This window comes from Pseudorasbora parva, chromosome 11, assembly GCF_024679245.1.
Source record: "Pseudorasbora parva isolate DD20220531a chromosome 11, ASM2467924v1, whole genome shotgun sequence".
NCBI lineage: Eukaryota > Metazoa > Chordata > Actinopteri > Cypriniformes > Gobionidae > Pseudorasbora > Pseudorasbora parva.
The window spans coordinates 24,334,965-24,361,583 of record NC_090182.1 but is presented as its reverse complement, the minus strand read 5'-3'; the positions used below and the strand labels follow the sequence as shown (position 1 = coordinate 24,361,583).

The 26,619-nt window shown below is 36.8% G+C and overlaps 1 protein-coding gene across 1 annotated transcript; it reads left to right on the top strand.

Moving 5' to 3' along the window:
* clint1a (clathrin interactor 1a) lies at nt 1-26,531 on the top strand. Its single transcript, XM_067457472.1, has 12 exons — nt 1-213; nt 5,828-5,932; nt 6,073-6,169; nt 6,245-6,353; nt 6,468-6,632; nt 8,757-8,940; nt 9,194-9,407; nt 10,019-10,103; nt 13,614-13,691; nt 15,814-16,091; nt 20,660-20,837; nt 24,811-26,531. Exons 1-12 carry the CDS (start codon nt 173-175, stop codon nt 25,158-25,160), a joined length of 1,884 nt encoding a protein of 627 aa, XP_067313573.1. The 5' UTR covers nt 1-172; the 3' UTR covers nt 25,161-26,531.
* The last annotated feature ends 88 nt before the right edge of the window (nt 26,532-26,619 follow it).

Sequence of the window (26,619 nt, the reverse complement as noted above, 5' to 3'; positions counted from 1 at the left end):
GCATTTCCGTACTAGTAACCTGTCTGGCCTGCGCTCCTCCATCGCTGCCTGAAGCAGCGTAACTTTAGAGTTCATGCTTTGGCTGTCGTGACAGCTCGACTGGCGCGACCAGCGGATTTCAAGGGCTGGAACACCTGTTTTCGCGACTGAAAGCTACAACAACACAGCCAAGATGTTGAATATGTGGAAAGTGAGGGAGCTGGTTGATAAAGCGTGAGTATTGTGAATGTTTTCGTAAGTATTTTAGTGTCTTGTCTCATACCTGTTGAAAATGAGACACGTACGCATTCATTGACGTCACATCTCACTCTCGAGACCGGAGCTAGCACAGTAGCTAACTACAGCTTTGTTGTCTCCTTAAAAGTCGCCAGTGTAGATAGAACAGTCATTTCCCAGTCGATTACGATACTTTATCAAACGTTTCACTTGTTTATCACGTCTTAATTTTGTTTACAACACAAACGGTTCCTTCAAACTTCTTTTCTTTTAACTCAGTGGCTAATTTTATGACAGTTGCTAAACTTGTGTTGGCTGTCAAAACACGGTGCTTGTGTTTATTAGTGCTTTTCACACCAAACTAAGTTGTCGATTGTTAACACTTCTGAATGAAAAAAATGTTTAAAAGCAAAGTAAGAGTACACGTTTACATGGGATTAGAGTCACCATAACTTTTATGTTTGACAGGCATTGTTTAAGCTAACGAGTTAGCCTGCTATGAAAACGACTTAATGTACATGTTTGTGTGGTGTCCATTACTGATTATTTGTCAAACTGTACAATTTCTGGGTGTAATCCGGTAGAAAGGCTGTAAGTGTTAAGATGGTTGCTTTTCTGCTATAATGGAGCTCATTGAGTTTCGTGGAAACTACTTCTGTTAGACTGAAACTTATATTTTAACCCTTAAAGGATAGGAACTGAAAATAAATAATTCAAAAAAAAAATTCCAACAAAATAGTTCAATGTTATACGTCTGTTAGAAATGTTGCTTTAATTATACATTTCACAGTGTGTATGTCCCATAAAAATACAATTTAAAAGGGGAACATTTACTTTGAGGTTAGGTAGGTCCTTCTGCACTTTCAGTTGTTTAGTCCAGTATGATATGCGGTAAGGTTTGCTTTTATGTAAAAATTCTAGGCTGATGGCACTTTTTATACTAAGTTTTTGCTGAGAGACTTAATGTAATTCAAGTTGTGATATTTTTTTCTTCCTTGTTGTGAGTAGCTTCCCAGGCAAGAAAAAATGTAGAGCGGAACCTGATTTTGTCCTTGATTTTTGGATGGTTGTGGCTTGCTATAGCTTTGATGTCATGTGAGTGACAGGTTATCCCGTCCTTATGCCGGTAAACGCATTATCATTATCAGAGAAGAGAAGAGATGTCGGTGCAAGAGGGAGGGGAAGTTTATTTTGATTAAAGATTACGAGGGCACATGAATAAAATAAATAAATAATGATGTGCACATTTAAATCATTTATGATATGTACCCCCATATTAATCTAATATGAAAGTACAGCAAATAAAAATGAGGTTTGTCTTGAGAAGTGTCATGGTCAAGGACAAATCAAATCTCCTTAAAATGAACTGCTGGTCAAATTCACAGACTACATCATTTTATTTTCATATTCTTGTGTATGTCTCAGAGTTGAGTCTGTTTACTCCAAGTATTGGTCTCTGCAGGATAGTAATAGGAGTTACAAGATGAGTTGGCGAAGCCATAAACAGAGGGGCGTTATTTACTGCGATACCTGATTTTCCCACGTCACAGTGGAGGCAGGGTTTAGGGGTGGGGTCGGGTGAAGGGGATCATTTTCATTGCATGGTTTAAAAACACCCATCAGTTTAAAAACAACCACAAACTTCGAAACACCCACTTTTGTTTCGCAGAGACCCCATACTTATTTAGTTATGCAATAGATAGAAGGAACACAATGGCTTTTAAATTTTAAACTTTTATTCATCTGAAACTTGGTAAGAAATTTAGCTTCAAGAATAATGACACATAGTGAGCATTTAAGAGGTTATTGTGCAACTCTCAAACTGAGTTTTTTTTTATTATCCTTCTCTGAAAAGCGGTTACAGAAGGCTTAATTCACAAGTTTGGTGAGTTTGCATAAATGTGGGTGTTGCCCAACTGGGTACGTTCCTGATACTGTGTCATTTACTTGTTCTATTCAGCTATGAAACTATGTGATGATACAAACCTGCTGACACTGTTGTAAGTTGAAGGGTCTATTGAATAAGCTGGAGGACACTGCATATTCAAAAAGAATCAATATTATCTACATAGTCATCACTTATCATGACCTGCAAAAAACCTGTCATTTCCTGTTTTACAGAGTAAGTTTGAAAACGATCAGTGTAGCAAGCTGTTTCCTCCAAAAATCAGTTTGTCATCTCCAACAGTCTGACCTTTTTGCAGACGATTTGCAAGTGTAGCCATGGGTGGACTCATGAAGTGTGGGGAATTTAGCTTCATGCTGGTAAAGCAACGAACAACCTGTTCCAAAATGGTGTGAAAGTTCTGAGATGAAACAGGAAGGCAATCACTGCTTTAGTATTTTGTAGAGTGGAGAGTGTTTATCACTTATAACATCATATAGCTGGAAAGAATTTCAATAGTAACTAAAATAAAAATCAAAGTAGCCTACATTATCCTCAAGCTGTGAAACCAGTTAATGCAGCTGACAGGTCTGGTGTGTTTTTGAATAATTAGACACTCTTGTTTATCCCACATTTTAGGAGGAGGAGATGATTGCACCCTGCAAGCATAAGCAAACTGATGTCATGACCTCTTTGTTATCAGCTAGTCCAGGGAGATGTTTTTTCTTTTGATCATTTGGATTCTGTCTTTGTCTAGGTCATTGTGTAATGTATCTGATTAAACTGAAGATTAAACGGAGCTTTTATTCTTCAGATTTTTTCAGTTTACTTTTCCATTGAGCAAGAAAATCTGTATTTTTTTTTTTTACCTTAGACATTTTTTTAGACAAATGGTGGTGGTCTTTATTAAAACTACAAAAAAATCTAGGGGTAAGATTGAAGACCGCATATGGTGCTTTTATTTGATCCACCCTCTATTCTAGAGAGCCTTTCCTACACCCCGCCCATATACCGAGATCTTGTGTGTCTTGTATAACCACTCTTTGTCACTCTGGTAATGTCCATCTAGTGCTAAACTGGTTTCACATAATACAAGCTTTTGGTGCCCTGCTTTGCTCCTTACTATGATCCGGTATTCGAATGAAGGCGGGGTCTGAGATTTGATTATTTGGATAACTTCTAACTGTTCTGTTCCTTTTTCACTGGTACCAGTGATGCAACCTTAGGGTATTTTTTTTAGATGTTTACTCACTCACCAGAGAGCATGATTAAAATCAAAATGCCTCGCATATAGTTTGAATAGGAAGTGATGAAATGGTTGAAACAGTGATTATAAAAAAAAATAAGACCAATCCGCAGAGAAAAAAAAAATACAATTTGAGCACCTCAGATAGCTCAACTCATGTTGTTCGAAGCCCATATAATTTTACATATTGGAACATAAATAATAGATGACCATTTGCAGATTGTCCATGTTCTCATGCGTTTCTGATCGTGTTCCACCAGGTTTAAATAATCACAGGTATTGAGTTGTGAGAACAATGAAGGTAATAGCACTAATAGCGACTTAGTTATGAAAGCAGACTGAAATGTATCATACGGCTTCAGAATCAGATGGCTTGAAATGTAGCACACAAGTCATATGGACTACATTTTTGGTAGTTTTATTTGTTTTGCCCTTTTTGAGATTGACAGCCCCTGCTTACGATCTGCTTTTGTTGTAAGGAGAGATGCCGGTTCACTGTCAGAAATACAGAAGCTTGTCACTGGGGGAGTTACTTTAAAGGGACAACTTTTGTGCCTAATCTACCCCTATAGGTGCATATTAATAACTTAAAGTAGGTATATGTACCCATACAATATTATTATAAACCCTTGAGGGGTCAATAAGCTCCATAGAGTTCTCTTTGAGGGCGAGAAGCTATTTTACATTAGGGTTATTTGAGAGTGACCCTTTTTTGGGTGGGCTCAAGGGCATGTTTGTTATAAATAATCTGCTTTTTATTACAAATGGTCTTTCTTTCCAAACAAACGCCCTTTCAGCAGACTCACTCTTTAATACATTATTTAAAATCATCCATAACATTTGGCACTTGCACAAGCCTGCTGACCAGTGTCCTGCATTTCAGGTCCTTATTTTGATTATTTTGTTCAATTAAAGGATTAAACTGATGTGATACAGAATCAAATTTATGCTAAGCCAGTTTCGGGCCTTTTGGAAATTTCGACATGCTCTGACATCTGTGCTTTTTTCAGTTGCTTATAAACACATTATTGGCAAAAATGTCATTACAGCACAAATGTATTCAGCACAAACTGGGCTATCATAATAGTGTATCATAATAATATCATAATATGAGCAAGATGTATGTACACATATGTATTTTTGACAGAATCACATTTATGCGTGGTTTTTGAAAAAAATCTAACATTTAAGTAACTGAAATAAGACCTCAAAACGCACAGTATATGTGTCCACAAGACTTTTGACTAATGGATGTTGTTGCCAGAGTTTTTCTTCAAGATGATGTAAAATTCATTGTGTCTGCCTACTCATTAACATTAATCAGTATATTGATTTACATTTTTTAATACACTTTTTGTTTACAAAGCCAATGCAAAGAGGTGTGAATGATCATGAATAATGAATAATGCTGTGATTCACACTTGAGAAGAACAAAGAACCGCATAATGAGCTGCATAATGAATGAGCCGTTGAGTCAGGTATGTGAGAGGGAACTACTTATACTATATATATATTTGTAGATTATTTAGAATATAGTCAACAATATAATGTGAGAGCCAAAGGCACAGTGTCCTATGTGGGCCAGTATCAGGGTACTATGATTTTTTAATTCTGTGAGATAAAAAAAGGAGGAAAAAAAAAAAACATCTGTGATGATACTGATAACAGGATCAACTATTTTATTAACCTTAATATAATGTCCACTCTTAACAGAAAATTATTTTTGTCTCATGCATGCATTTATTCTTTCACAGCATGTGACAAATTTTGTATAGGCCTATTATATTTAAATTATATACAGTACCGGTCAAAAGATTCAACACATTAATATTTTTATGTTTTTGAAAGAAGTCTCATGCTTACTAATCATGCATGTATTTAATCAAAAATATTAAGATTCAAAACATTAATATTGTGATATATTAATACATTTTTAAATAATGGTTTACTATTTTAATATACTTTAAAATATAATTTATTTAGATGATGTAAAACTGAATTTTCATCAGCCATCACTCCAGTGTGTCACACGATTTTTCAGAAATCATTCAAATATGCAGGTTTATTATCAATATTGGAAACTGCTGTGCTTCTTAATATTTTTTTTATAACCTGTGGTACTTTTTCAGGATTCTTAGATAAATAAATGACGTAATTGCTGATAAATTCAGTTTTGCATAACAGAAATGCATAGTATTTTACAGTAAATTAGAAAAACAATTTTAAAGTGGCTATAACAAGTATGATCTCATGCAGATGATTAATGTAGGCAGTGGGCACCTCTGCAACAGCTGCTGTGCTGTCTGTCTTAATTTTTACAACTGATTCATCTGAATTGAGTTTTTATTAAGCTTTCTGCCATTCAGTAAAATTAGTAATATTTAGTCTTTGCTGAAAGGAATTTTCCTGCAGATTATCACACAATCACTCTGAATAAAGACTTTACTGAAAGGATTTTTGTTTTAATCTTTTCCTCGCAGAACCAATGTTGTGATGAACTATACTGAAACTGAGTCTAAAGTTCGAGAAGCCACCAATGACGACCCGTGGGGACCCTCTGGACAGTTAATGGGGGAGATCGCCAGGCAAGTGGAGGGTTTTTGATACTTTATTTGTGACTTCTCTGCAATTTTTTCTATGAATGTTATCTTGACTCTGAACCTGTCATCGTTACATTATGGAGAGTCTATTAACTAAGCTTTGCCTATCATTGGTTTCAATTCAGGGCTACGTTCATGTTCGAGCAATTTCCTGAGGTAATGAATATGCTTTGGACTAGAATGCTGAAAGACAACAAAAAAAACTGGAGAAGAGTTTACAAGGTATGCTTCACTGACGATACAGTAGTTTTGTTTCGCTGTAATGGGTCCTAAGCTTTACTGTCTTTTCTACCTCAGTCTTTACTGCTGCTGGCGTACCTGATTAGAAATGGATCTGAACGGGTGGTCACTAGTGCAAGAGAGCACCTGTATGACTTGCGCTCAATTGAAAGCTATCATTGTGTAGGTGGGTGAACTGCACAAAAGCAAGAGCTTGCCTTGTATAATTTTTCATCTTCCATGTACACTGTTTGATGTCTCTCTACTGCAAAGTGATGGATGAATTGACTTTGTGTTTCAGATGAGAATGGTAAAGACCAGGGTATCAATGTGCGTCAGAAGGTAAAGGAGATGATAGAGTTTGTCCAGGACGATGACAGATTGAGAGAGGAGAGGAAGAAGGCCAAGAAAAACAGGGACAAGTATATAGGCGTGTCCTCTGACAGTATGTCGGGTTTCAGATACTGTAAGTCCCTGAACTCCTTTCTTACACACACACACACAGTCCTCACCATCATGTTTATAAAGGTATACAAGGTGTTTTATATCATACAGCAAACACATTTATCATAAAGAATTTATCTAAATGGGACTATCTGAAAACAGGGAGGTCCCCTGTCTCCTCTCCACTGTTATTATCTCTGGAGGGTTTGCATTGCTGGATGAGTAAACAGTACTGTAGCCTTATTATGATACCAACATAGCTGCTTTTTCACATTACAGCATACATTATAATTTTGAAGTCCTTGATTGGGAAGGAACAAATGCAATGCATGATTTGTAACGGCTGTTTCAGATTTAATTAGTATCTTGTTTTAGTTTGAAAGTCGTTTACCTCTAAAGTTTAATGAAACTTGATATATATCTTTTAATGTGTGATGGAATAATTTGAGATGGTAGCTTGCAAATTTATTCAGTAATGTAACCACAGTAGAGACACAGCTCTTAGTTATGGAATATACCTAAGAGGAAACTTTACAGCTTCATCTGACTTCTCTTTACATTGACATCGAGTCAATGAGTACGAGTTTGTGGGTGAATCTCACACCAGATCATAAAGCACCCCAAAAAATATATTGCATTTTGCATAACAACATTAAGCCTGCATTTTTGCAATTTTTCATGACAATTAAGCACTCCCACCCACCCCATCCCACCCCAGAATGGGTAAACCCAGCCTACTATGGTGGCAATTTAAACCTGTACATTAATTTCTACTGCTTCTGTTACACTTTTTGTGGGAACCAATCTCAGACTGGCTTATCCACCTGGCGTGCTATTGGCGGGTTTAACACGATGACACACAGAGAGACGATGGGTCGTTGCCTGTTGATCACGCCTCTTGTAGTCTGATTGGTTGAAGGACTATCCAATTGCAAACAGAGTCATTCGAATAATGATCATTTATCATGCCTCTTGTGCAGTAGAAAATACAGAGCAGACTCCCCAGACCAATATTTAATCTTAAATTGAGCTGGGTCTGATGATAGCCTGTCAACACAACTCCCCATAAAGAGTATAACAAAAAAGGTATATTAATTAAATTATTTATCATGACTTTATGGATATATTTATTGTATTGCATTTCATTTATTCTTAAAGTTGCAGTGTGTAAATTTTAGCGACTTCTAGCAGTGAGGTTGTGAATTGCAATCATCGATTCCGCAATTTCACAACGTAATGCCGCTTTGACTGCCGGGAAGAAGTCCGCTGCGTAACCCACACCAGTGGGTTCAGCTGAAGTGTGCATCGAGGGTGCATATTGACCTCAAAGGGGGTGCTCGCTACACACCCTTCTGAGACCTAAAATGACAAATGGGACACCCTGCGGTCTCGTGGACTTAACAGAAACCGCCAACACTTTACAATAAGGTTGTATTAGTTAACATTAGGTGATACATTAGTTAACATGAACTAACCATGAGGAATACATTTTTTACTGTATTTGTTCATCTTTGTTAACATTAGTTAATAATAATACAGCTGTTCATGATTTGTTCATGTTAGTTCACAATGCAGTCACAGTCAACTAATGTTAACAAGATTTTATTAATCTATTAGTAAATGTTGAAATCAACATTAACAATGATAAATAAATGCTTCATAAGTGCTGCTGCAGTTCATTATTAGTTCATGTTAACTAATGATAATGAACCTTATTGTAAAGTGTTACCGAAACGATAAATTTAAACCTAATTTTAAGGTAATAAAAACACAATGGTTCATTATGTAAGGTTTTTGTACACCATTGAAAACAGTTATGTATATTATATTGCATTTCTGTCAGTAGATTAATTCTAATGAAAATTCCCATAAAAATAATTAAAATGACAAACATCCTCAAAAGAAAAACATTGCATTACAGTAATTTAAATTGGGTCTGGAAAATGTCATAATTGTTATGAAAATATATCAGTGAGCCTCTATCTCTTTATGCAAAATGTAATTTAATTTCCTTTGTTTTCTTCTTATTTTCACGAGATTCACCCTTTTATTTTATTTATGCCATATTTAAGTTCTAAATGAAGCTTGATTTTATAATATCTGAATATAAAATAACACATTGCTATCCTGTTTATGCATTCTTCAGCGGAGGACAGGTTTGATTTCAGAGAATCACGCTCAAAATGGGATGAAGACTGGGACAAAAGCAAGGGGCCTTTCCCTTTTAGTGAAAAACTGGGAGAGATCAGCGATAAGATTGGAAGCACCATTGATGACACAATCAACATGTTCCGCAAAAAAGACAGGGACGACTCTCCTGACAGATTCAGGTCAGGACCCCCAGGCTGTCTCACCTTCCCCTCTCAGATCACCTGGAAAAACCTGTTCTCGTTTTTGAAACACAGATAGCATACATTTTATAGCTAATTAACCGAACAAATTGTTGACAGCTGTTTATAACATTTTGCACCGATAGTGTCATGGACTAATTGTGTTTTTTTTCTCTACATGTTCTCAAAGAAAGAAAGCATTTTTTAGTACTTACACAATCTAACACAAGCTTATGCTTTATCTCCTATATAGCGAAGCAGATGAGGACCGTCGGGGAACGCGAAATGGGCAGATGGGGAAATCCGAATTTAAAGATGAAGAGACGGTGACAACAAAAAGTCTCCAGATCGTCCAGGCCACAGAGACCACTGCCACTCGTAAGAGAGGGCCATCCAAAACAATAGACCTGGGAGCAGCTGCACATTTCACTGGCGATAAACTCTCTACTGACACAAACAAAAGCCAGGTAGAGAAACACTATAGAGAAACAATAACTACTAGAACTAGTCTTTTTCCTGTACAATTAAACCTTGTTGGCACTTTTAACTTCAATGAGAGGTTTGTTAGTAAATAGCAAAATGTTAATTAAATGTTAAAATTGTATTTTAAAAAAACAACAACTTTGCACTGTAGGAGTGTAACGGTTCACAAAACTGACAGTTCGGTACATACCTTGGTTTTGAAGACACGGTTTCGGTATGGGTTCGGTACAACAGGGGAGAGAACTAATTTTAAATAGCTTTTTTTAAAATTAAACAGTGGTTTACTGAATACATTGTGTCTGGCCTTAAATTAATTAAATTATAATTAAAAGGTTCTTAGTTATATATACGTTTAAATTTCGTGCTAAAATTAACTGAATATTTAATATGTTAGTGTTGGAACTCGGATTGTATGTCCCACACATAAAACAAGCCTTCTGTTAACTGTTAAAAATTGCATTCGTACCGTTCAGTACACACATACTGGAAGTCCCATACCGAAACGGTTCAGTAAGAAAAGGTGTACCGTTACACCCCTACTACACTGACATCTTGTTGTAGCTGTTTTCAGTGTGTCCTCTCTTTGTTGCCATAGACCACATCAGCAGTGAACCAGCCCAGTTCTGGTCTGGTGGACTTGTTTTCGGCAGATCCTGCACCAGCTCAACCAGCCTCCAAAGGTGAAAGTAGTAACATGCATCTTCTTAGGGTTCCTCCAAGTTAAGAATACCTTGGTGCAGCTATGGTGTTGGCAGAGAAAAATATATAATATAATAGCTATAATAGAATGTTTTTAAAATCAAATTTATTTGCTTTGTGGTTCAGCACTACCTCAACAATTGAACAATAAAGGACAATTCGCTGTGGTGGAATGCTTTGGAAATGTAATATTATAGGGTTCATCCCTAATGGAAGTAGGGTTGCACCAACTAGCCAATTTGTTCTGCCTAATCATTAAGTCATTTAAAGGTGTTTTGATATGCGTACCACACTGGAGACTTGGAAGTAAACACCCACGGCTAGGATTGGATAAGATTTGCATATTTAATCAGCTCCACTGTCAGTTCACATGAGGGAGGGATTGTTTTGAAAGCGGCAACCGGAATGATTCTCTCGATCACAGGGCTCGTAAACGTCTTTATCAAACAAACACAATGATTTATTTCTCATCCACTCGCGATTGATTGGAATATTATTTTTGAATTACACTTAGCCAGCCTGATCGGTAGATATAAGTGAGAACCACGCGTACACACGCGCGCGCCCAGATCAAGAGAGGAATATTATTTAACTATTTAAGATTCACCGGCCTGCCGACGGGCATACGTTTAGGTAGCCCGTCTGGAAAACACATAGCCCCAGGACTACTATTACATATAAAAAATATATTTTGCTCACATAAGTGTGTTGCACCATTCCTGTCAGATCCAATATAGAAAGCACAGCGTTGTGTTTTAATCTCAATATGTCTGCAAATCCAACTCAACCTGAAACTTGTTTACAAATGATTCCGCAGTGAAATTAAGCGAACATGCGTACATGTCTTCCCCACGTGTAGACATGCTGTAACGTTATTAAAAATAAATGAAATATCACACATTCCTAATATTATGATCCAAAGGAAGCTTATGAAGTGACTGTGTTCTTCCACAACCAGGAATAGTGCAATATCTTGCTATATTCTTCGGCATGTTTATTACTGCAGGCTAGCACGATCCGAACAGCTCCATAAGTCAGTGGGCGGGGCTACTGAATTACATGGGCTTATTATTCTGTAGAGGCAGTGTTTCGCAACATGATGATGTGAAGATGCGCACACATTTGTTTTCTTGGCCTGGTGTCTATCAAAGCTTTTCTTTGACTAACATGAAGTTTTCAGCTCTGAAACTTAGAGGAAATTCTTATATTACCATGACCTTTTATATATCAAAAGCTCAAGGGAAAGTTTTTTTTTATTTTTTTATTCATCAACCCTTTAAGTAATAATAAAACCAAAGAGTGCTTTATGTTCACAAAACATGTTAAGGTATTAGCGGACCACACCGATGTTAAAGTCATCTGAGATGGTCTATGTTCTATCATTTCAGTTAAGTTTTTCAAACCACCCTAAAAGTACATATGTATTGCCTCAAAAGACCTGACAGAGACTACAAGGAAGCAGGAAATGTCTACTTTTGTAACATTAGCAAGTAGCATGATTCCTGCAATGGACTGACAATATCTGACACAGTGTTGTAGTCGAGTCATCAACTGTCGAGTTCGAGTCGAGTCTCGAGTCCCAGTGTTCCGAGTCCAAGTCCGAGTCACCAAAGAAGAGTCCGAGTCGAGTCCAAGTCGAGTCACCATTACCTGAGTTCGATTCCGAGTGGAGGCTCGAGTCCCGTGTTCGAGTCCAATTTATTATACTTTAAATTATCATTTATTTCTGTGATGCAAAGCTGAATTTTCAGGATCATTCCTCCAGTCTTCAGTGATCATGATCCTTCAGAAATCATTCTAATATGATGATTCATTATCAAAGTTGGAAACAGTTCTGCTGCTTAATATTTTTTCATAACCTGTGTTACTTTTTTATAATAGCCTACATTGATGAATAAAAAGTAAAAAAAAAAAAAAAAAGAAGAAAAAAAGAAGCAAATGTTTTAAAAATAGAACTCTTTTGTAACAACAATATACACTACTGGTCAGTAATTTGGGGTCAGTCATTTTTTTCTTTCTTTTTTTAAAATAAATCAATAATTTTATTCCGCAAGGATGTGTTAAATTGATAAAAAGTGACAGTAAAGGAGATTTATATTATTTGAAAATATGTTTTTATTTTGAATAATTCTTTTGAACCTTTTATTCATCGAATATATTAGGCAGCAGAACTGTTTCCAACACTCATAATTAATCCTCATATGAGAATGATCTCTGAAGGATCATGATCACTGAAGACTGGAGGAATGATACTGAAAATTCAGCTTTGATCACAGAAATAAATGATCATTTAAAGTATAATAAATGGAAAACAAAATATTTTAAATTGTGAATATATCAATATTAAAAAAAAATCTTTATTTTTGTCAAATAAATGCAGGCTTGATGAGCAGAAGAAACTTCTTTCAAAAACATTACAGTAATGTGTCCAAACCTTTGGCCTGTAGTGTATGTAGGCAAATACATTTGAAAGGATTGTTTATTGCTGCTTCCATAGACACTTTTGTGTATTTTACAAACTATAAATGTATTATTTTGCTATACATTATATGTATTTAAATATCTGAATGAAATCTAAAATAAACATAAGCGGGATTAAGCGCTGAGCACGTCCGTCTTTGGCTCAGCGCCAGCCATTGCAGAAAGCATAGTTTGAATCTGGCAGTTATGTCCCGTCACTGTACATTCGCTTCACTGTACGTAGACATCATCGACGTCTGATGCCAAATAGGCAGACATCGCCCAACCCTAGCTTCCTCTGTTTATTATCGTATATGCATTAGTCAATAATAGTTTCTGCATTTTCCTAATGACAACATTTAGCACGAGAATAATGCAGGAGAATGCGGCGTAAAGTGAGTGTCCAGGACTCGAGTACTCCATCACTGATCTGACAACGTGGCATTGAACCTTTTAATGAATAGAAGAATGGTCATGCATATTATGAGTCATATAAGGCATAAGGTAAACATTGCTGCCAAACTACTTTTCTGTATGAATACTTAAAATGGGTAGCAGTGCAAGGTGTAGTTGATGTTCATGAAGAATGCATGAGGAGAGTGAATGTAGCAGGAAGCGTTATTCTATTAATTTGGCAGTGTGAAAGGGAAGAGGTGCACAGTGAAGTTTAGCATATGCACTCTCCTGTGCTCCTGCTGCCTGCTGGAGCATTTAGTCACTGTGGCCAGATGTCAAAGTAGTCCCTGGTGGGTGTGTAGTGCTAAGCAGATGTGTAGCTCTTCTCCTGACTGTCTTGCTCCCTTCTCCACCAGTCAAACAGCTGCATCTTTCTTCCTCCACATAACTCCAGCCACAGGCTGCTGGAATGTAACCAAAGTGTGTATGTCCTTTACAGACGCCAGCAGATGTTTTGTATTTCTCCGTTCTCAATTTTTTTCTTTTTTTTTTCTCTTTTCTTAGGAAATTAGTGAGGAATTGATATGTTTTGCAAATCTAGAATGTCATAATTGAACCTCTTTCTTTCATTCTAGGTTTAAACTCTGACCTGATTGGAGGTTTTGCTGATTTCTCTTCTCCTGCAGCTGCAGCCACTCTTCCATCTTCAGCTGGTATGTTTATGTAACTTCTCAGGTCAAAAACACAACCTGAAACTTTTGTATTTTACTTTTTCTTACTACAACACACTACTATTCAAAAGTTTGGGTCAGTAAGATATTATTAGTTTTATTCAGCACGAACAAAAGTGACTGTAAAAAATTACAAAATATTTATATTTCAAATAAATTATGTTCTTTTGAACTTTCTACTCATCAAAGAAATCTGAAAAAAAGGTTTCAACCAAAATAATAAGCAGCGCAACTAATTTCAGCTTTGATTATAATAATAAGAAATATTTCTTGAGCAGCAAATCAGCATATTAGAATATTTTTTTTAAGATCATGTGGCACTGATGTAAAGAGTAATGATGCTGAAAATTCAGCTTTGCGTCACAGGAATACATTTTTTTAAAAATTAAATTTAAAAAAAAATATGTTAAATTGTAATACTATTTCATAATTTTACTGTTTCAATGTATTTTTGATCCAATAAACAGCCTTCTCAGGTGAAAAAGACATACTATTGAATGCATTAAAAATGTACTTGAGAATGTTTTTAGGACAATACAAATATACTTTAACACATTTTTAATAGATTTAATAGTATGTCTTTTTTCACCTAGGGTGGAAAAGCATATGAACAGCATAAGTTGGTGAGCATAAGAAACTGTGTTCCAAATATTATTATTATTTTTAAATCTTACCAACCCCAAACCTTTGAATGGTACTTTTCAAAACTGACTAGTCAGTGTGTTTCCTAAACGACAAGTCAGTTAATTGGTCTTAAGAAAACCCTGCAGGTTTTGGGTTCACATGGGTTCACCCCAATCAAACATGTTTCTCAGTACAGTTTACATAAGATGGAAACAGCTGGTCAGTACAATTGAATGGAACTGAGCACTGAAGTCTTGTGACACACTTTTAAAAGATAGACTTAAGATATTCAAAAAAATAAAATGATAAAATGCTATGTCCAAAGACATTCGTCTAAATGTGTATAGCTTCAACAGTAGTGATCAGTAGTTATCAACTAAATATACAAATAAAATTAATTAAGTAGGTCTTATTTATTTCTATAAATTATAATACTGATCGGCAATATTTTCGCTATGATTAATTAAAATAAGCTGATAACATTACTGTTTTCTCCAGAACGATTGTACAGCCAAATCAAAACATTTTTGCTATATTTTCTGTTTGGCACTGTGAAGCTGCTTTAAAGCAATCATCATTGTAAAAGCGCTATATAAATAAAGTTAATTGATTGATTGATTTAAAGGGAACAAACAAACTACTCTGAAAAAGTTTTACCATGCAAACTGTATATTTAAAGTTTTCCAGAAATAGTAACTCAGAAAATCTAGATACATTTGTAGAACTTAGTCATTGATTAGTTGACCATCATGACTGATCCTTCATATTCTGTAACTGTAAGGCTCTTTAAAAGATACGATACCGAAAAAGTCTGCCCCCTTTTTTGTTTTGCCAAAGTAAGTCTATATTTTCTTTTAATTAAACTCACATGTTCAAATGAAAGCTTTTAGGGAGTACAACTTGAAAGACACAAAGTGGTGATGTGTGTGTATTTTTGGGAATGTGTGTGTATTTTTGATGTGTGTGTAGTTCTGGGAATATAACAGAAGGCTGTTTGTTTTTTCTGCTGGACCAGAGTTTGCCATCCTCAGCTGCCTCTTTATGAAATACTCCAAGCAGAAAGCTCTTAAATTGTGAAAGGAGGGGGCAGCCATATGGTGGGCTGCTGTGCTAAAAGCTAATGAACACAGACACATTTCAGCTCTTGTTGGGTGTGACACGTTACCCTCTGCATTTCTGGGACTGAGCTAAAGTGACTGAGAGTCTGAGATTCTTTTGATATGCATGCATCTTCAGTGCCCTGATAGATTCATGCCCTGATCATGTTGCTCATTTGTGTGCAAATCCTCTGTTTTATCTGCTAGATGATAAAGCCTGACGTGAATCAGGATTATGGATTTTGTGCAGTTAAAGCAAGAATATATGCCTTTTGATCAAAAAGCTTCAGAACTATTACAGCTTCTTCCTGTGATACTTGATACTCTCTATATTATTTGTTTTCCTCTGTGCACCATTTCATTAGACTTTTGTGTTCCCTCAGCCCCGGCGTCTAGTGGAAATGGAGACTTTGGGGATTGGAGTGCTTTTCCTGCAGCCCAACCAGCCGTCCCGGCAGCCCAGCCAGTCAACCCTGTCGGAATAGACCTTTTCTCAGGTCTGCAGATGGCCCCTGCTCCTGCCCCTGCATCCACAGCACCCTCATCTGACCTTTTTGACCTAATGGGCTCTTCCCAGACCACTAACTTCAGCACCTCCCAAAGCATGAGCTTCTCCATGACCACCTCTCAGACCACTGGCCTACCAACGTCCAAATCACAGGTGCCTGCTGGCTTTGAGATTTCCCTTAATGTATATACTTATATAATATGAAGAAAGAATACATGATATATCATACAATCATGATCTTTTAGTTCAAGACTCCATGAAATGCTTTGAAGAGCAGTTTTCTTTTCCACTTTTATTTCCTATTGAAGCTCCAGTTGAGCTTGGTCTTATTTACATTTTTTTTTAAAGCCAGAAGCTTATAATTTACATCAACAACTCTATTATTTGCTACTTGCTATTGGGTTGCAGGTGGTACTTTCTCTTTCTTGAGAGAATATTATTGGATGACAAATAATACAACGCACTTGCATTCAAAATGAGTCGTCAGTATTTTTGGTTCAAATTCTGAGAAGAGAGAATATATATATATTAGGGATGCCACAATACTCAATATAATATTGAACCGTTCTGTCTGAGTGTGCCTGTGAGTCTACGCGCTGATATGAGCAAATATCCAATCATATGCTCTAAAGTTAGGGGGTGTTAGCCTCGTTTTAAAGCCTTTGCCAGTTAAACATTTCAATCACTTGTATATGTTTAACCGGCAAGGCACGGACTGTTCGATGCATGCACTGTTTTGCATTGAGCGCGCGCACTAAACGTCTGTCAAACACACGTGATTACAGGACAGTCTTACTGCGCTAATACTGTCAAATACACACAAGGTTAACATCTAAACATAATAGTCAGAAATGTCTAAAGTGAAAGTAAAATCGCGTGCGTCTATATATGAGATGCGAGCAGGTCTTCAATTGACAGCAGCAGCCTACTGAACACGCTGTCCTTAAAGGGACAGTTCACCTCTAAAATGATTTTATTTAAAAAAAAGAAAAAAATACCTCTAATACAGTAGCTTTTAATCAATGTTGTATATTGAAGACTATGTAGTTTTAATTTTATCCTACATTTATTCATTAAAATTCATACTTAAATGCTACTGTACATCTCTGAGCTGCCACTGTAAATCTTTTTTTTTAAGTAAAGTTTTAAGTTTAAGTAAGGCTTTTAAGTGAAATAAAGAAAGAGTATTGCAATAAAAAACATTTTCTCCTTAACCTTTTTCTGTTCCTGTCGCCTAAGAATAGAATAGCAAAAAAAACGAACCGAAAAACTGTGGTTAAAAACCGAGGTATGTATTGAACCGTGGACTAACTGTATTGTTGCATCTCTAATAAAAAAAAAAAAAAAAAATATATATATATATATATATATATATATATATATATATATATATATATATATATATATATATATATATATGCAAATGCAAGGATTCATTAATTTGATCAAAAGTGACAGGTAGAAGAATCTTGAAAAAAAGTATCATGGTTTTGACAAAAATATTTTTTTCAACATTAATAATAATTTTTAACAAATTCTTAAGCAGCAAATCAGCATATTAGAATGATTTCTGAATGTTCATGCGATGAGTAGTGATGCTGAAAATGCTGCTTTGCCATCACAGGAATAAATATAATTTTAAAATATATTCAAATAGAAAATATTTATTTTAAATTTGAATAACATTTCACAATATTAATGTTTTAATCCAATAAATGCAGCCTTGGTTAGCATAAGAGACTTCTTTCCAAAACATAAAGGTCTACAGACCTCAAACTTTTGAATGGTAATTTACATTTTAAATGTGTATATTTACTGGAAGTTTATTTAGTCTACTTTTTGGAGTATAAAAATGGCCTCAGTGCAAATAGACCAATAAAACCCCACAGAAATAATGAATATTAGCCATTAAACATATGATTATGCAGAGTACAAATGTGTACCTATGCATTTCATTAGGTATTACACCTTTTATAGACTTTTGTATGTGTGTATGGTTATCCATAACCATGGTTATGGTTATCAATGTTACGTTTACAGCACAAAGAGTCAAGATTAATCTAATGCTGAGTTCAGACTGCACGATTTTCAAACTTGTCAGATCACTGCTCTTTTCACACTGCATGGATATCTGGGGGTAGCATTTAGTCACTGCTGTGTTCACACTACACGATGGATCAGCAACAGGAGGTTTCACACTGCAAAACTTTAGAATAGGAAGAATCACTGATAACACTCTCTGGTGCGGAAACTACGTTTCACAACCAAACGCGCTTAAGATCACGCGTGTGTCAGATCATAGTTCTTGTGCAAGAGTGGAATTATTTTTTTATTAAAAAAGATAAACTGCAGAAAGTTTGCAATCCAAATTGTCTGTGCGCTGATTTGCAGCAAAATGGTCGGGGAGACAACGATTGTCCCTGGGAGTGGGCATTTGTCTGAGATTTCGCGAAACCTGTCTGCGAGTCAAAATTGGGGCTAAAATCAGGCAGTGTCCAACTCGGCATAAAGTCCAATTTATACTTCTGCTATACTTCTGAGTGTATGCCTTAGCTACGTCGTAGGCTGTGTGTTGCATCCTATGACGTACCCTGACGTGAACCTCTCCAAAAATATATCAACATGTCAATTCTACACGGACTGCAAGCGCTGTGATTGGTCTGCCAGAACCGCTCCCTCAGTGGAACACATGCTCCCTCTGGCCACGTCATAGAGGTTACGGCGCAGGTCCGATGTATAAATTAGACTTAAGGGTGCTCCAAATTTGGGGTCGATTACCAATCACTGGATGCAGTATTAGCTGATGCATTAACAGATAATGATCACCAAAATAAATAATACTATTCTTAACAACATAAAAACAAGTATTAAAAAATGAATTGACAACTTTTATTATTTACTTTTTTTATTTATTGGCAAGCAACATATTCCATTCCGTCTTAGAGGTGATTAGAAACCATTTAGAGCTTAACAAATATAGCATAAATAAAAAAATATTGTGTTACAGCTGTAACAGAATGTAAATGCACAACACTGCATAATCTTCATTATTTAAAATAAAATGTAGATTAATCCTACTAAAGAACATTGAGTGATTTTGTCTTATCTTGTTTGATTAACATTAAGGCTCTCACTTTAAGATAGATCCAATATTGTGATACACATGTGCCTACCGAATACTTACCAAGCTGGGCTTTTTGACATATTTCACACTGTTTAAGCATGAACCTGAAGCTCACTTTGTCTTTAAATGCATGCACAGAGAGCCGTTTGAAGAACAGTATCTTTTTCGCAATTTAATGCAGTTTTAATAACTAGAGTTTAGCAACAGTAGTCTGTTTTTTTATGACAATCTCTGATTTATCTTCGAAACACAGTTTAAGATATTTTATATTTAGTCCGACAGCGTACCTAAGTATATGTCCAGAAAGGAAATAAAAACATAATCAAAGTAGTCCATATGTGACATCAGTTAGTTAATTATAATCTCTTGAAGCATCGAAAATATATTTTGGTCCAAAAATGACAAAAACTACAACTTTATTTAGCATTGTCTTCTCTTCCGCGTTTGTTTTCAAACCTCAAATAAAGATTCAAACGGCTGCGAATCAGCGGATTGATTCATGATTCAGATCGCGTGTCAAACTGCTGAAATCACGTGACATTGCCGTTCCGAATCATGAATCAATACGCTGAATTATGACCGTGTGAATCTTTATTTAGCTTTAAAGTTAGCTTTAACTTTCAAGTTGCACAGCTCTAGTTTCTTGCTGTCGCAATGTCTCTGCAAACAAGGTGCAAATTTATTCTCCTTTTCAGACACCTGGAACAACTGCCAGACCAATGGCAAATTTGTCTCGCAATTTTTGCGTCATCTTATTAGCTCTTCTGATCAGCCTTTATAGAAACCACCACCAATCGAACCGTATAAAGCTTTTATCGGCCGATAATGATCGGCAACCAATCAATTGGAGCACCCTTAGATGAAACCTAATGATGTAGAGCCTGTGTTGCACAGATGTGGTTTTCAATCAGATCCCCCATCTGTGGAGTACTTAATGCAGCTCATCTAAGTGGAGCTGCACACTAAACACTATTTACGCAAGAAAAGACAATTCTGGCCGAGGTTCAGAGCCAGTGGTTTAGAGAGCAGGCAACATGAAAGCGAAACGAGCGAGGGTTAACACGCAGCATCGGCACAATTTTCCACCCACCCCCTCCTCATTACCCATCAACCCCGGTCCCCATGGGACACCCATCACAGAGAATGGCAGAATGAGGAGGAACAAGTTTAAGTCAGAAAACCATTAAATTGAAACAAAAGCCTTGCACAAAGATAATATTTGCATGCTAAAAGCCTGACCTACTTTAAAATGGCAAGTTTTGTTTGGCTAAAGAAAAATGCAACCCCCCTCCATAATTAGAGGGACTTGAGATGCATTTTAACATGCTGAAATAATTTCAGGAGAAGACAATGCCTCTCAACCAGCATTTCTGTCTTGTATAGCTCCAGAATCTTGATAACCCTGAAAAGATCACAGTGTAATGTTCTGGAGTATTAATGCCATCATGGCCATCTGAGAATTGTAATTATCATGCTTGAATTGCAGCAGAACAGTATCAGCTTAACAAAATCAGAAGAAACATAGTTTTTGATTATATGGGTGCTATCATAAATGTTTTGTCCTAAAACTGACTTGATTTTCCTTTGGTCTTTGCAGCCACTGCAGACTATTGGGAGCCCACTGATGCCCCAGCAACCGATGGCCCAGAAGCCCAATCCCAAAGTCCCTGTGCCTTCCACCTGGTCCAACTCTAATGTAGATATAAGCTTGGACTATCTTGGCCCTGGCATGCAGCCACCGAAACCTTGTCAGCCCACACTCAGCATGATGCAAGGTAAGCATAGACACTGATGTAGGCTTGAACCTGGAGTTCAGAAAATGACGTGAGCTCAAAGGAATTAAAAAAATTAGGAGTCTATAAGAGGAAAGGAGAAAATGAAAAAGTATTCAAAAAAATAGATTATTACAAAATATGAAAGTCCAATTTAAGTAATATAAGGTATGAAGTACCGTAAAATAAAGTATGATAGGTGCAAAATAGAATTAAATAGTTTTTTTTGTTATTTTTCTTCTTTAGATATGATTTTTTATGGCATTGTGTGACATTTGTTTTTTCTAAAGAACTTTGTGAACTCTAGCTGTGTCCCAATCATAGACTGCAAAAAAATATGGCCGTAGCGTCCGTGATGTCACCCATAGGATTTCGATAAGCCGTTCTGAAGCGTAAAGTAGAGACAAGCTGGCCGTTGCCATTTTACCATCACGTGTCACGCCCAGATAAAAGAAAAAGAGGCGGGATGTGGGCGGAGCTGAGGTGACGGTGAGATGACTAACAGACAGCGGATAAATGGCTGTCACTCAAAGTGACCACACCCTTATTATGCAGAACTTTAAGGCTTTATATAATGTAAATGAATGAGTTATAATAAAAAAAAAAATCAAATTTAGCCGTATTGACCAAAACCACAATTTTTACCAGGTTGTAGGGCTGCACGGTTTGGGGAAATATATATACGCTGTAGCATAAATAAACAGAAGATAGAAACGCTTTGATTAAACATGACGACAATAAACACGACTGCAGCAAAATATGGTGTATTTGAGTTCTTCAAGCCGTCTAGGGTATTTTCATTAAAAAAATATATTATAATGCAGTGCTGATTGACTTAGAATTCACCACTGTATAGAATACTATAAAATAATGTATTGTCTGCCTCATTCTGTGATGAGAAGCCACATCAGCTCACAATCACTCAACTGGTGATATGAAGTGAGGTAAAACATGTTATCAAACGTTGTCTTTTGTTGAACAGGTTTATAAATGCTTCACTAGTTTGTGAAGATGTTTAACTCCTGTTGCTTTTTCAAACACACGTGATAAGCGACTCAAACTCGCAGTCTTTCATATGGAGCAACGTTTACTCTTGATCACAGAGCTGCTCTTTATTTATTTTATTTATTTATTTAATTAAAATTTGCAGCCTTTAAAGGTGGGGTAAGTGCATAGACAGTAAAAGAAATGGACAGAGCTATCCCATTGACTTCAACGGCGGAAAAATGAGGCCAATCAGAGGCACTCACTTCCTGATGGCTGAGCGAACTGCGCAGGCTCAGACTGAGCTTGACGACGTAGATGTGACACAAGCAACCTGTCTGACAGTTGTAGGTCTTCTAGTAGTTGTGAAAAGTGAAATCTGAATTACGTTGTTTAAATATTTTCTCCCGTTGCTTTTGACTCACTTTCGGCTTCTCCCCTTTCTTCTCCCTTGACTTTATCAGACTTTGTTTCCATGTCCCCCCGACTGCCTCATAGACAGTAAAAGATTGTTTCTGAGCGTCTCCTCCTGTCTATACGGTAATTTCTCAACTGTGCGACAGAGTCGCGTTGGTTATGACGCAATCATTAGCCTATTTTTACAAAAACAGCTTCTGCGGGGTGATAGTGTAAGATACAAGGTAATGGAGCCTTTTATGCATTGTCGTGTTTCTTTAGAAATAAACAAAATTGAGTCTTTAAACGCCTCAGATGTAAAGTTATTCACTGTCAAAGTGACTCAAAAATGAATGGGAGTCAATGGGATGCTAACAGCAGGTGATGGCTTGGTTAGCAATGGCCGCCCCTATGGGTGGAACGCTTTCCGAGTGCTAGATTACCCCCTTGGGTAAATGCTACCTGGTAACTGTTGTTGATATTTCAAATCACCAGTACAAACACGCCCCTACCCCCAAAAGGGTCTCGGCCCTATTTTGATAGCACCAACACGTACGTAACCCAGGCAACGACTATGGCAGAATCTCTGTGTAACTAATCCTGGTCGAATATTCAATGAAAAAGTCATCCCTTCTATCACAAAAACACAAACCGTGTAGCTAACAACATATTACAATAATGACAAGATTAAAGTTATAGTGATCACAAAAACACAAACTGTTCTCATGAACAACTCTATAGTACACGAGCACGACCACAATACAGCTAACAACATATTACAATTATGACCAGATAAGGGTTATATAGATCATGAAAAGAGAAAACACATATATTAAGAGTATAGTATCGGACACATTTGTGAGCTGATGCTTGAAGCACACAGGGAGGAGATTTAGATGCTCCATACGGTTTGGAAATGAACGGATCTTTATCATCGCTGAAGTGAGCTACAATACAATCGCAAATGGACAAACAAGCGAACATGACGCAAGAGCATAGTGAAGCAAAAGCTATCATATAAAGTTGGGCTAGTTCTCGGCTAATGTCCGTTATGTGTGACTCGTGTGTTTTGAATAATGGCGTGCACAGAGAGAGAGCGAGCGCTCTTCTCACCATCAACAATAGACACACCCCTTACCTGCTGATTGGCTACAAGTTTGTTATTCCACTCGGCCTGTGTCCTTTTTCTAAAACGATTTTGAAATGACACTTACCCCACCTTTAAGCTTTCATAATCGCACATTACCCAAATCGTGACTGCGGTTCGATTTAAATTAATCGTGCAGCCCTATCAGGTTGTAAATGTTTTTTTTTTTTGCTGTAAAGTTTTAACCATAGACTGTAAAAAAATATGGACGTAGCGTCCGTGACGTCACCCATAGGATTCTGATAAGCCGTTCTGAAGCTGAAAGTATGGGCGAGCTGGGCGTTGCCATCTTGTGAGCGAGTCATCGCGTGTCACTCCCGGATAACAGAAAATGGGCAAAAAGGCGGGATGTGCGCGGAGCTGAGGTGACGCAATAACTATAGACGGCGGATAAATGGCTATCCACTTGTAACCACGCCCTTAATTATGCAGAACCTTAAGGCTTTATATAACGTAAACGAATGAGTTATAAAAAAATTCACCCCCCTCAGAGTTGTCATGAAGATCAACATTAGCCTTATAAGCCAAAACCACAATTTGTACCAGGCTGTAAACATGTTTTTTTCTGCTTTAAAGTTGAGAATTTTAACATGGGGCTCAATGAGATTCTGCTCCCTTCTGGAGCCTGTCCCTAGTGGCCAGTTGAGGAATTGCAGTTTACATTACTTCCGTATTGGCTTCAAGAGAAATCGCGGGAGGTTGCCGCTTGGTTTTAACATGGTGCTCAATGAGAGTCTGATCCCTTCTGGAGCCTGTCCCTAGTGGCCAGTCGATGAATTGCAGTTTAAGTCACTTGCGTATTGGCTTCAACAGAAACTGGGGGGGGTTGTCGGTTGGTCTCAATATGCATACTTATGCACTATTCTATGACGTTTTTAAGTATAAATAGTAGAGTAGTAGTATGTTCACACTGAAAATTCAAAAAAGAAAAGATGCACTTTAAATACCCAGATGATGCACTAAATTAACAGAAAAAACTAAGTGTGGAATGTTGGACATTTCGTGCACTTGACTGTCGCAGCTTTAATTATGTAGCGGAGGAGGAGGGGCTACCAGATTCTGACGTTGGATGACAAAATAACCAAGGTGGACATACTACACGGTTGAGTACATAGTGTATAAGTGCATAGTGTATATATTACGTAATTTGGGACACAGCTTCTATTTTATAAGCTGCTATATAAATAAGCTAAAGAAATGAGGAAATTTGACCAGAATCAAGACCATTATTATTAGAGTTTCAAATTTAAACTGTATGTTTATATTTTTCCAAATAAGTAACATTTTTAAAACACTATCTTTCAAATGTTTGGGGTCACTTTTTATGTTTTAAATTTTGTTTTATTTTATTTTTTAAGGTTTTTAGAACCAAAACTAATAAATTCTGATTATTTAGATTGATTTGTAGATCTTATTTTAATTTATTTCCTCCTCTCTATCCTGCAATAGGAGTTCAGTCTCCTGTCAATATGATGGCTCAGGGTTTTGCTGGAATGAACCTGGGTATGCAGGCTACCCCTACTATGGTTAGACCGCCCACCAACACCATGATGGGAGGAATGAACATGGGCATACAGCCTGGCATGACAGGTAGTGCCATGTCCATGCCACCCATGGGAGGGATGCCAGTCAATCAGGGCATGATGGGAATGAATATGAACATGGGTATGTCTACAGCGGCCATGGGGATGCCTGGAAACATGGGCATGGGTACAGGAATGCCAGTCATGGGGATGAATCCTGCCATGGGACAGCCTAAACAAGATGCCTTTGCAGATTTTGCCAACTTTGGGAAATGAATTGCAAAGTATTAAGTGAACAATCTTTCTGGAGATGTGACCATGAAGACGCTATGAAGAGCTAGAAGACAAAGACTGCTTATAAGATGTCAAATAAAGCCTCACAGGAAATTTTTGTTCAAATGATGCTGATGTTCAACTGGATGATTATATTATTTGCATTGTTCTTCTGATCAGCTGTACCAAGGAGCTTTGTCAAAGGTGGCTGGTTTGTTCTGAGAATCATTTGTCATTGCACACACACACACGCATGTCCCACATTTCCATTGCGTTGGGATATCGCTTTAAGGAATGTGACGATAGTGAATGACTCCGGTTGACCTTATCCTCTTACATTACTTTTTAATTTAACCCAGGACATATTTGGGTTTCTAATGCTGTTGAAAAATCCTAATAATCAATTCTGGTCTTTCCTCTACGCTGCCTTATGATGATAACCTGTATATATTTTTGCGCACAGACAATAAGTTATTGAGTTCCAAGATTAACGAATTATGACGGTGAGGATTTTTGTATGAAGTAAAGTTTGTGATCACTTTGCCATTTTGTATTTGATTTTAACCATTTTCTGAAATGAAATGAAGTACTCTAACATCAAGATGATAGAATGATGACTCAAAATCTTAAATAGTAAATGTGTAATCTGATCTACTTTGCATCTTTATGAAAATGCAAAATCTGTCGTTAGAACACATGGTGCCTTTCAGCCTCTTGCCTTTTTTTCCTTAAAAAAAATTCTTTAGACAATATGAAAAGAACAGTATTTATTAAAGGTACTGTTAAAGAAAATGCATATCCAGTGGTGTACATATATGCACACATGTTTATGCTTTTGCATGGTTAACTTATAAGGAAGAGTTTGGGTGACTAAAGGATTTATATATATTTGAACCTGATATGGGTTCGTATTTTTATGCAGGTCTGCTCATGCTGAGTGTAGGGTGAAGTTGTGTTTGTAAACCCTGGTAGCACTGAGTTGGATGCTGTATCCAGAGGACCATCACTGTATTGTCAAGATCATCTGTTTCTGTCCACAGTGTCCACCGACACTAACCAAGCCCCTCTTCCATTCTGAGGCATTTTACAAGCAGAATGACCAAATTCTTCCTTTGTTTCTTTTTCCCCTGATGGTTTGGTTTAGGGTTTTGTAGTCAGGTCTGTTGGGTTCTGTAGGATCTCAACTATTGAGTGGTTAAGGGTTGGGGAGTGTTACAGGAAACACTATATGTTTATGCAAATCTACAGCAGGCAACAAAAAACTAAATCTTTCTTCCACTGAGAATGTTTAATATGTTTTCAATTTCATACAATGACTGATACAATGATTGTACTTATGATCTTTTATGAATGACAATAAAGAGTTGATTTCCATTTTTATTGTGATGCTTGTTTTTATCTCCTCTAATCAATCATGTCTTAAAAATAGTCCGTTCTAAGAGTTCTCCTAGGACCCAACTTC

Bases quoted from the DNA above. Each gene is read 5' to 3' on its own strand.
- clint1a (XM_067457472.1), top strand. From the start codon at position 173: ATGTTGAATATGTGGAAAGTGAGGGAGCTGGTTGATAAAGC. The intron at 6,633-8,756 runs GTAAGTCCCTGA...TGCATTCTTCAG, and splicing joins TATGTCGGGTTTCAGATACT to CGGAGGACAGGTTTGATTTC. The intron at 8,941-9,193 runs GTCAGGACCCCC...TCTCCTATATAG, and splicing joins GACTCTCCTGACAGATTCAG to CGAAGCAGATGAGGACCGTC.